Source organism: Didymosphaeria variabile, assembly GCF_027946475.1.
Source record: "Didymosphaeria variabile strain IMI 356815 chromosome Unknown scaffold_10, whole genome shotgun sequence".
NCBI classification, from domain to species: Eukaryota; Fungi; Ascomycota; class Dothideomycetes; order Pleosporales; family Didymosphaeriaceae; genus Didymosphaeria; species Didymosphaeria variabile.
The window spans coordinates 523,166-534,648 of record NW_026611629.1 but is presented as its reverse complement, the minus strand read 5'-3'; the positions used below and the strand labels follow the sequence as shown (position 1 = coordinate 534,648).

The following is an 11,483-nucleotide window of genomic DNA, read 5'->3' as shown; positions in this document are numbered from 1 at the left end:
GATTTGCGCTAATCTTTGTGAGCTTTGAGAGAGTTTGAAATTGAGCGAACAGAGCTCAGCATGCACATAGACGACGCTCCAGGGTTCTGGCTTCATTCTTCAGGGCCTCACGTCGAGCCAGCATTGGCATCTAGAAGATATGTTGCGACATGCGCAAGCTCCATAAGTCTGCTCGACCTGTATGTGTCTGCCTGGTATACGAAGGTTTAGCGCAGGCATTGGCAATACCGGTCAGTGGCATGCATGCGTGCTCTTTGCGCAGAAGAAGGATCGTGACCTACTTTTCATTTTTCTGGCTCCTAAATCAATGTGTGTTTCCTCTACTCCAATCACGGCATCGTACGCACCTTGTAATCATATCAATGTGTGGCGGGGTAAACTTTGCTGCCTGATATTGATAAACATCCAGCGCCCTGCATGTTGCTCCGCCACACCTCGGGAGGTACAAAGTTTCCAACCCTTTTTCTTCGAGGACCAAACCCATCAGCAAGAAGCAGTTACTCTGCTCTAGGGAGTCGACGTTCCCTGAATCTCCGAAGCCAAGTGCACTCATGCACTCGTCTCTCCTTCTGGACACTTCTGCCTCATCGCGCAATCGGTATTGACTCTAGGGGACTTACCATACCGATTTCTCATAATCAAACGGCATCTGTTGGACAGCGAACGGCTAGTAATACTGTGGGTACACCTGTTGGCGACCCCGCAAGTTGTACTACAGGATGGGCGGTATGTCATGGTTCGACGACCTGGGCGCTGGTCAGTGTCACGAGTCTTTAACAGGACAGACAATACCTGCAGATGAGACTAGCCTACTACGTTGGCTATTTGATCCAGACATACTTCAATGTACGAACACTGTCAAGGATAGATCGTTAGCGTCCTGGCCCTTTGTAACACAACCACCTCGGTGGCGATCGCCTACATGCCCACCTTCATACGCCAAGAAGCAGACCTATGACTGCAGCATATGTGCAGAGAAACTACCACTGAGACGCTTCCTCAATCGTTGTAGCATCGTAATGCCTTCTGCTTGCTATGATCACCTCTCATTAAAATGGCCCTTCCCGGGGAATCTTGGTGAGCAACGCGAAGCCGAGAGCTCAGAGCCCGTCTGCAGGTCTTGTCTCTCTCGATATCTCACCGAGCAATTTCAGACTCGGGGCGCCGAGCGCATTCAATGCATCAAAACGGGATGCGTGCCACCATACCCTGGCCAAGCATGGAAATACTTTGCACCCCACTTTCTACCGAAGAAAATTCGAAGCAACTTCAACGAGGAGCTGGCGCGGGCGATTCAGAGAAGCGACAAATGGATCTGTCCGGCGGACTGTGGCTGCGAGGTAGGCTGGACCGCTACACCGAACATGACAAATGGATGGCCGCACGTCGAATGTCCATCCTGTAACGGCCGTTTCTGCGCTACGTGTCGTGTGCCATGGCATGATGGCTTATCATGTCAGAAATTTCAGCGCGCGAGGCGCTGGCAGAAACCGTCTCATCGTACGACTGAGACATCACGATCTTCGTCATTTACGATGAGGCATTCGTCCGACATATCCATTCTCGACGACAAGAAGGACACAAGGTCCAACTACCGCTCCATCCGTGAAATGCAGGCCCACGGCGCCCGCCTGTGTCCTCGCTGCCAAACACCTATCATCAAAGATGGCGGGTGCAATCACATGTGGTGCATCAAGTGCGAATTGCAATTCACGTGGCGGGAGGCGGAAAAAGTGCATGCAATGAGGCAAGACAATGCCGTGGTGAAGACGGTTAGGGTACCCTTTCGATGCATCGGGGCGTGGGTTTGGATGCAAAGAGCGAAGTGGGGAATGTGGAGGGAAGGTAGGAGGAAAGGGGCTGTGATCTGCGGCTCCTATGTCAATAGGAACTATGGTTACGATAACGGTGATATGGTCTGGGCTCAGAATGAGGGGGATCACGAAGACGACGATGAGGAGAACGAAGAGCGAGAAGCAGATGGGGACGGGGAATAGATATGACACTGAGAAGCCGGATTCGCTTGCGAGATTGGAGACTTGTAATCAGGCGAACGAGGATTGATCGACGCCGTCTAGTTATAATCGAATAACGAGGAGCATGTTGGGGTATACGAGCCGTCCATATCTAGCTGCACAAGCTTTGGCTGCTTGCTTCTCTTCCTGCAGCAGCAGACTTAGGCACTGCTGATACAGACAAAAATCATGTCTTCACATTGCACTTAAGAATTGCACACTCATTCATTAGTACTATACATTGTCGGCCGTGATGCATGCACATCAACGCAGCTACGGACGTTCACCGATACAATGATATCACCCAGGAAAATTTCACATAGCCACATATACGCCACTCTCTGGTTTGAGTTGTCATGATCGCCATATTTTACTATTCGGTATACAACCGCTCAGTCGCCTCATATTGGCCAATAAACGCGAACATAAAGTATCATTCTAACTCGGCTTCCTCGAATCAAGCATGATAAACCCCTCTGCCGTTGGCACTGCTCACCAAGGCATTCCGTACTATGTTAGCACCGTCCTACGATTTGACCACACCCGTAGCTAGTACTTGCCGGGCATGATGTCGCTTTCGCGACTGACATCTCGGCTTCTCTTCAGGGCGCTTACCTGCATTTGTTTCGCATTCTTGCATTACACACTCGCGTGATCTTGTTGAGCTCGCATGGGACGACGTGCGCAGGGAAGCTACAGCAATAACGATAGCAGTGATTGCGTGAGAGCAGGAGAAGCGGGCTAATTATACAGCTAGAGAATAAGCGTTGGAGCGTTGGATGAGCGATCGTGATAAGAGCTATAACAAGTTCGAGGATGAACAGTTTGGTAATCCACAGAACAGTCCAAAGTATCTCGGTGGGAAGACGGACGAACATCGATAGGATGATGACAACATCATGGTAGCCGAACTTAAGTTTAACGTCACGTCAAACTGAAGTCAACCTGCTCCTAAGCCAGCTTAAGAGCTTGTGATCATGGCTTAAGGTTGTTATAAGGCCGTCTGGAAGCGAGCCGTCGAGTAGTCCTCAAACAAACCGGGGTAACATCTCGAACGAATTGAGCTCCTACAGGAAAAACTCCAGAAAGGTTAATGCTGATGGCTTACCGGAAGGTTACAGACGTAATCATTGCTACAGTGTCTCTTTGTCTGTCTTTGACTTTGAATTCTGACTATGACGGATGAAAGCCGCAACGTCAGCTGTCTTCTAAGATCAGCCCGTCGCTAAGTAATCGTCTTCAGTATATAGTGATTACAATCTCAACCTTACGCTTTTGAGCATCTCGTAAGCATCCATGCTGCCGTTGACAAGCTTTACGAGCCTCTCACTCAACATATCTCCAAATTCACGGCTCCATTCCTCTCTCAGAGTCTCCATGTCTGATTCCTCTGATCTCAGCCTGTCTTTCTTGATACCGCTGCTCCCCAGAATCGTACTCTTCATCCGCTTCTCCATCGTACCCATATCACTCAAGACTTCCTTGTCTGTAGCCTTCCATGTGAAGCGCACCTTGTCTTCGTGCAGCCCAACGGCCTTCGCGTATTTCTTCACCAGGGCTTCGTCTCCAAGGTCTTGCGCATCCAGAACAATAGGATACTCCACACCCTCAACAAGGCTTCTGCGATCAAACTCCCCTGTCGATTGTACATAGAACTTATACATAGAGAGACTCCAAAGGTATGTGCATTCCCACTGTTGAATTTTCTCCTCAGTCATAGCAGTTGAGTTGCTTTGGTTGTCGATGATTGTACGCAGATTGCTAGGGAAAGTGAGAGCGGGATGGCGGATGAGGAAGGTAGGTTTGATGTGCTGGAGGAGAAATGCGTCAGGTAGGCAAGTTACATTGTGTCCTTCTCTCGCTTCGCTTGGCTGTGAATCCTTCCAGTTGACTTGGAACTGTATTGCAGAGCTCGGGTCGCTCTGTTCGTTTTCGTACAGACGAGCTTCAGCAACGGGATTCATCATCCAATGCAGATGCTCTTTGACGAAGGTGCTCTTGCCGCGCTCTTCGGCCTCTTGAATCAACCCTAACCAGTCATCAAAGCTGCTCTGCATCACGCCTATCAGAGTCGTCTTCTCTTCCTCCGTCCATTCTCGAATCGGCTTCCCTGGCAAACAATATCTGAAGCGTGGGACTGCTGCCGGAAGGAAGATATATCCGTCCAGATTGTTAGAGTGGCGGTGAATTGAGGGCTGTTCGTGAAGATTCAGTAGCTTGAGTAGTAGATGTGATGCTGTACGGGGTATTGTGAAAACCATATGATGACCTAGTTGATAGGGAGGCGGCTGAGCTGTTGCCATGACTGACTGCCTGTTCACGCGAGTTTTTGCTATTTTCCAAAACGCCGTGATCTTGTAAGAAGCAGATAGGACAGAAGGTTCGTCTATAACAAACCGTGGGTACAAATAGCAAACACCGAAGACAGCGAAGGGCGAGGCACCGAGTTGTCTATGTTTAGGTTGGCACTAGGCTGGATTTGGCCGTAGTGTATCTAACGCTGACGACCCCACCCCTAGCACTAGAATGCAAGAAATCCACTAATCGCGTGTATCTAACAGATGGTGAAAGATAGCATCATGAATCAATCCAATGATGTGATCGATTCCTGCTATGCATCCTTATCAAAAATCAGCACCGTTGAATCGAACCTTGGAAGTCTTGCTCCAATCAGTGTATCGTGATTGATACCGGCTCTTATCGCCTTCTGCTTCTCATAGTCTGTTGCAAATCGACATGACCTGGCTTCGCAGGTGTTGAAACAGTTATTTTTTACCGAGCTTGGTGGTGGGTTTTGCCTGCAGGTAAGCGCCTCGTTTTCTAAGCAATATTTCACGTCAAATAGACGCGATGGAGGTAGAGATTGACATCTCACTAGTGGTGCACACTATCTGATTCCAAGTTTAGGTGGCGTGCCTGTATCTTCAATCTGATGTATGAACATGGCGATGCGATCATGTTAGCAATCCGAATATGTAGCTTCTTGTGCATTCAACACTTGATATAATAACCAAAGACATCATCACCTTTTGAGCTACACGAAACATCATCGAAGAGTTATCGGCGTATCAAAGGGCCCATTTTAAGAGACGGACAATCGTTTCTGTCAGTGCATCTCCAGTGCTACAGTCAGATGCGACGCATGTGTTGGGGGCATACGGTGGCGTCTGATCGGGACGTTCTTCCATACGTCAACCGTGGTAACGCTTCGCTGCGACTCCTGGATACAGTCCACGACTGATTCGTCCGTCCCGTCGATTTGCGCCATTCATACAAGTTCCCGAACGTCTTGCGAATCACACTATACCCAAGCCTCAAATTAGCCTTCGATCGTCGATGTGATTGCACCGCAAATACGAGAAAACCACTCGTAATTGGGAGCGAAATTCCGCCCAAATTGTCCGCGCACTCGAGGAATGTCTTTTGAGCGGCTCTGCATCGATCCGAACACAAGGCGCGCGCGAGAAGATGGAACGTTGCTTGAAGGTAGCAGCAGCGAGAAACAGAGGCGGTGACCCAAGCATACAACACCTGAGGTATGCATAAGGAAACAAAGAGAGTGCATGAGAAACGTGATGGCTTCATCGCTGTATATGTACATTTGACACAGGAGTTCTGACGCTGTCGGGGGCTCTGCGACCGTTGGTGTTTGGCCTCTTCTCGCGCGGCTCGACCCGACCATACCGGAAAGGGCAATACCCTGAACAGTCGAGGCACCGCTGCGCGCATTCCTCAGACAGAAAAGAAACCTGAGATGCTTTGAGGCATGATTATTTGCATCAGGCACATGAGGCTGTGTTGGAATGGATATGGTGGGCCAGATTCCGATTGGCTCGATGTGCCGCCCGTCGTTCATCAGAAAACCGTGCACAACGAAGATGCATCCGCAGTTTCCCTTGAGAATAAACGCCAGTGTCGCTGGCTTCGAGATACTCAAACGCATGATGTTGAGCACAGCCATCATTTCGAACTCGCTGTTTCCAAACCGCAGCCACAATGATCGTCTCTCCCGCCCCATTCGTAAACCAAACTGCCGTCAAAACAAGGTGCCGAGCGCTACATTTGGCCTATCCATCTACCCTACGGCACCCACCATCCCCACTACCTCTGCAAGTCATCGCCGTTTGAGGAAGCTACAAGGAAGTCAGCTGTCCGATCGTTTCGGGACAAGGCTTTTCTACCCCAGGTAGAGTCCGTGGTATCAGAGTAGACCAATTCGAAGAAGGTCTGGGCTGACGTCCGGATTATAAAGAGGAGGGTGATTATACCCACTTTGCTCAGAATATCAGCCGCTTCGACTAGCAGCTTCAATATCGCAACATCTATCAAACTCTCTCGGAATTCTTCCAGGTGAAGCCGGCTGGTTCTTGTTCTAATCACTATTAACACCGTCTGTTCACAACATTTTCAACATTTCTCACAATACAATGGCCCCTCTTCTCAAGTTCGTTGTTCTTTTCAACCGTACGATCATCTCCTACAGCGATGGAATGTATCACTGACCAGAAGACAGTCTCGCTTTACGTTGCTGCTCAGGGCACGCAATTTATCACTGGCGCTTGCACTTCTGATGCGGACTGTGCATCAGCATGCTGCGGCTTCAACACCGGAAAATGTGCAGCTCCCATACCAGCGCAAGAAAGAGATGGTGGATGCGGATTCGGTGATGCTCAGTCCAACGCCGGCCCGAACGCGAATGCCGGAGCCGCTGCAGGTGGAATTGGAAGTGCCATCGCCGCCTCAAGTAGCGCAGTAGCATCCCCTGTTGCGACTTCAGCAGCAAACACAGGCTCTGGAAAGGCACCAGGAACTCAATTCATTACCGGCGCGTGCGCATCAGATGGCGAGTGCGCGTCTGCTTGCTGCGGCTTCAATAGCGGGAAATGCGCCGCTGTGATCCCTGCTCAGGAAAGAGATGGGGGATGTGGATTTGGCGATGCTCAACCAAATGCTGGTCCAGGTACGAATACTGCGAGTGCCAACGGAAGCGCGGCCGTTGCTCAAGCTCAGTCAGGCAGTAGCCAGGCTTCTGTTTCGTCCAGCGCCGTGGCATCTAGTTCCACTGGCACGGCTACCGGTGCTGGAACACAGTTCATTACTGGTGCCTGCACCTCGGATGCCGATTGTGCTTCTGCTTGCTGTGGTTTCAAGTCTGGCAAGTGTGCCGGCCCGGCAGTTGCGCAAGAACGCGATGGGGGATGTGGTTTTGGAGACGCACAGCCCAATGATAATGCGGCGAAGGCTCTCCAGGGAAGGAGCCTCGGGAGGTTCGGGGCGAACTGCATGTGAACGACTTGATTGAACGACCATGAGAATGGAGATGGAGGGTTAATGGATGAAGAAAATGCGTTGATTAAATGCTTAGGGGGTTGGGGTCGACCACGCAACACGATCTGCAGCGCAGACCTTCTTAATTATGATTGTATGGGCACAATGTTTGAGCTTTTCGTTCTTGAACATCGATTGAGCCCTCAGTCCTTCATCCTCGGTTGTAGATAGCCTCTCATGATAATCCATGTACCACCAGCACTTGGTCAAGTTATCATCACCGAACTCAATATTTCTGTCAGTAATGCCGTATCAATTACATCTACTCTCCCAACACCTTAAAGCTGTGATGATTTCTTGATCCAGTACATTACTCGCTGGCGCACCGCACTCTGAGCTCTAACTTATAAGTGTTCGCTATTACGAGTGCAACCACTTGCCTTCCTTGTGATACTGGGCTCTTTATGGGTAGTCATTGAAGGCCTTCTAATCCCTTACCAAAAAACTCTATGACCAATTGTCGTGGTGTCTGTCGCGATAACTGTATGATAAAGTAGTACCAGAATTATGGCCGGCAGGGACGTTTTTCGTCGGCAAATCTATCAAGGTCACCGCTATTGCTCATTGCGTGAACGAGAGAAACTAATGGTCTTGATTGACATTCGATAAAGTGCAGAAATTCTAGACCGATGTGCCGTGGCTCTGTTACAACTCCACTGGACTCATTGTCAATATGCCACTGACCCGTCCACTTTTGCTAGTAATAATTCAGTATCTCTTGTATGTCAGTAACAGAGCATATAAAAGTTTGAGCATCAAGATCTGACGGTCGTTGGACTATCGGCCTAAGGTTACTTCGTTGCCTAATCCTTCAAAGAGCCGTCACTCGACACTACAAAAATTTACCAAACTAGATAGATCTGTTAATGACCCTATCATGATCTTTGGGCCCACCAAGGAACAGATTCTGGAGACTCTAGTCTGGGCCGGATAAAGTGCACGTTATGCCACGGTATTAAGGCAAGTATCTCCGACCAATGGAAAGTATTTGCGCACCGCCCCCACCTACCTTGAGTATGGTGAACGTGATGGTTTCTTTGGCTTACTAACGTGAGAAGCTTAATTACTGCGTGACAAGGGACTGCTATGAAATCTGACTAGTAGATATCCACCGTTTATGGTGCATGTGGATACACTTGGTGCTATCGTTGACCAATGGGCACTAATTGCGCACGTAAGGTGTTATGCATGCGTTTGAGGCAAGGCTCGAGCAGGCTTTAGGACATCTGGTGTGTATGGTCTGAGGTCTTGGATGAGGGTGGATTTGTAAAGAAGGATGAGTTGACCGGAGATAGACGGCCTGGTTTCTAAGCTTGGTTTTGGATGTGTTCCACTGACTTTGTTGCGTCCACACCATCCCTCTTTAAAACAAAACAAAATCAGTAAATCCCTGGCACTGAACCTTGATCTATCCAAAATATACCTCTGCTCTTCAGGGAAATCACCAGCCACCAGAATGCCTGAACCTCCAGTTTACACTGGCTACGTATTCCCAGGCCGAGAGAACCTCCACCACGACATCTACCCGACCATCTCCGCTGCGCAAACACCGTCACTCAAACAAAGCGGGAAAGTCATACTGATCACTGGTGCCGGTCGCGGCATCGGACGTGCCACAGCACTTCAATACGCCCATGCAGACGTTGCTAGCATCATACTATGTGCTCGGACGGCTTCTCAGCTCGATGGAGTCAAGTCCGAAATCGAGAAAGTCAAGGGCAGCATACGAGTGCACAGGTTCTCGCTTGACGTAACTGACAACATCGCCGTGGCTCACTGTGCTCAAGAAGTGCATAAAACAGAAGGCCGTTTGGACGTCCTTGTCAACAACGCCGGCAACGGCGCTCCTTGGGTGCCAATTTCAGAGGGAGACCCCGAACGTTACTGGAACAGTATCACCGTGAACATCAAAGGACCCTATCTCTTCCTTCACGCTTTCCTGCCGCTGCTACAGGCTACAGCTCAGGATTACAATACCACTACGACGGTCATAAACATGACGAGCATTGGGGCGCACACAATCTACCCAGGTTTGAGTGACTACTGCATGAGCAAGGTGGCGCTGAATACATTGACTCAATTTGTGGATGCCGAGTACACGGACAAAGGCGTTCAGGCCTTCGCGCTGCACCCTGGAGGTATAGACACGGAGATGGCGCGGTCGGACGAGACGTTTGTCAAGGGCTTGGACGGGCGTAAGTGTCAATCTCATGGATGGAATCGATGTTTCCTAGGCGGTGTGCTGATACTGCGCAGTCTTGATCGATACCGTGGAATTGCCGGGTGGTTTCTGTGTTTGGCTCAGCGCGGCAGAGAGAAAGTGGCTTAGTGGAAGATACTTGGCTGCTCCGTGGGATGTGGAGAAGTTGGAGCAGATGCGAATGGAAATTGTCGACGGGGACAAGTTGAAGGCTAGGATCGTGCTTTGAAGCGAGTCTAGTTAGATGGTACGCTTGTCATGCGATGTGGGCAGTAAGAGAGGCTTCGATGGGCGAATTGGAGCACAATCAACAGAAGTTGACTCGGCGCAAAATGTGTTTTCTAATCTGCCCTCTATTCCATTGCAACCCTCTGTTCTCCTCATTTACGCAGATGCAAACCGTTGAAAAAGGGATGAGCTAGAATCGAATGCTGTCTTATCTAGACTTTCAAATGTCAGCCTTCGTAGTCGCTCCAATAGCCTCTTCACTCTTCGGGAGCAAGAAGTCACTCGCCGGCACCCTCCCATCGCCCAATCTAGCCTTCTTCAATGTGCTCGGATCCACACTGATAAAGCTCGAGTTTGACCATGTCCCACTTTGCCACGAATTACCTGAAGCCTTGACAGTCGACACAAGTGTCACTTGCGCGCTACCAACATTGACCGCTGCAATGTTAGCAGCGAGAGTTGAGCTTGAGCTGCGGAAGTTGAAGCCTACGTCTCCGTTATTCCAGGCCGTGTTGCGCTCCACAGTAAGGCTTCCGGGATTGCCGTTATCGATGAAACCCTTCTTGGCATTAGAGAAGGCAATGCTGTTGCGTACGATGTGGTTCGCCGGCGGGTTATCGGTGATGCCGAGCTTGAAGCCATTGCCGTCGCCGTTGAAGTCGGAGAAGCCCCAGCGATTGAATCCATTCCCCCATGCGTACACCTCCTCCAGCGTGACCGGGGAGCCGAACATGAACAGGTCAAGCCCATCATCAACGTTGTCCCAAAGGCGTGCGTTGCGCAAGACGTTGCCCTCGCCGGAGCCAGATTTGCAGGCAAAGCCATCCGCTGATTCGCCGTTTTTGCGAGGATCACGGTTACGGTAGGAGTCCAAGTAGAGGACGGTGTTGTTGGAGGAGGCTCCCTCGAGTTGAAAGCCGGTCTCGTAATTGTCATGTGTGGTGATAAGTTCGTAGTGATTGTGGGAAGCGTCACGAGCGTAGATACCGTAGGGGCCATTGATCAGCCTAAGTAGCTCGTCAGTCAGGGCAAGGTCGATGAAGGTACGATACTCACTCCAGGTTGTAGAACTTCCAATAGTTTGCATATTGAATATGGAATATGCCACGCTCCTTGTTGGGGAGCGACTCATCAAGTCCGTATGGAGTGCCAGGTAGATCTTCGCCATCGATGATGACCTTCTCTGTTTGGTAAGATCGCACTGTTATGGGCGATGTGCTTGTGCCATTCGTATTGAACTGGATGTTCGTTGTGGGCTTGTATGTACCAGAACGCAGATAGACAATGTCGCCTGCAGCTGCAGCGTTGACTGCGGATTGAATGGACCCGTATGGTGATGTCAAGGTACCAGTGCCAGTTCCCGTGGGTGAAACATATAATTCTTTTGCATATGAGAAGCCACTCAGTGCGCAGGCAGCCACAAAGGTAACATTGTGTATGCTAGGCATAATGAAAGATTATGAGCAGAATTCAATGAAAGCGAAGGAGAACCTTGGTGGCCGTACTTGGTATTAGGAGAATAGTATAGTCTTATACCTCGACAACATTGCACCGGGCCAAGCAGCGAGGTAGGTCTCGTCCACCAAACGCACCACACTACCATCTTAGGTCGTCTCCTATCCGCTATAATTGTCCTGCATGTCAGGGATCGATGTTCGGCAATTTGATTAGGTACCGCACAAACGGTGGTGAAATGATCTCCACCAATCGGA

At 49.9% G+C, this 11,483-nt stretch overlaps 3 protein-coding genes across 3 annotated transcripts; 1 reads left to right on the top strand and 2 right to left on the bottom strand.

The window, feature by feature from the left end:
- Nucleotides 1-3,268: 3,268 nt before the first annotated feature.
- Nucleotides 3,269-4,276, bottom strand: N0V89_012216 (uncharacterized protein; the record flags this gene model as incomplete). The annotated part of the gene is made up of 1 exon (XM_056220939.1): nt 3,269-4,276. One exon carries the CDS (start codon nt 4,274-4,276, stop codon nt 3,269-3,271), a length of 1,008 nt encoding a protein of 335 aa, XP_056064926.1.
- A 4,523-nt stretch (nt 4,277-8,799) lies between these two features.
- On the top strand, nt 8,800-9,772 carry N0V89_012215 (uncharacterized protein; the record flags this gene model as incomplete). The annotated part of the gene is made up of 2 exons (XM_056220938.1): nt 8,800-9,538; nt 9,600-9,772. 2 exons carry the CDS (start codon nt 8,800-8,802, stop codon nt 9,770-9,772), a joined length of 912 nt encoding a protein of 303 aa, XP_056064925.1.
- Nucleotides 9,773-9,991: 219 nt separating this feature from the next.
- N0V89_012214 (uncharacterized protein) lies at nt 9,992-11,219 on the bottom strand (the record flags this gene model as incomplete). Its single annotated transcript, XM_056220937.1, has 2 exons — nt 9,992-10,778; nt 10,828-11,219. 2 exons carry the CDS (start codon nt 11,217-11,219, stop codon nt 9,992-9,994), a joined length of 1,179 nt encoding a protein of 392 aa, XP_056064924.1.
- Between the last annotated feature and the right edge of the window lie 264 nt (nt 11,220-11,483).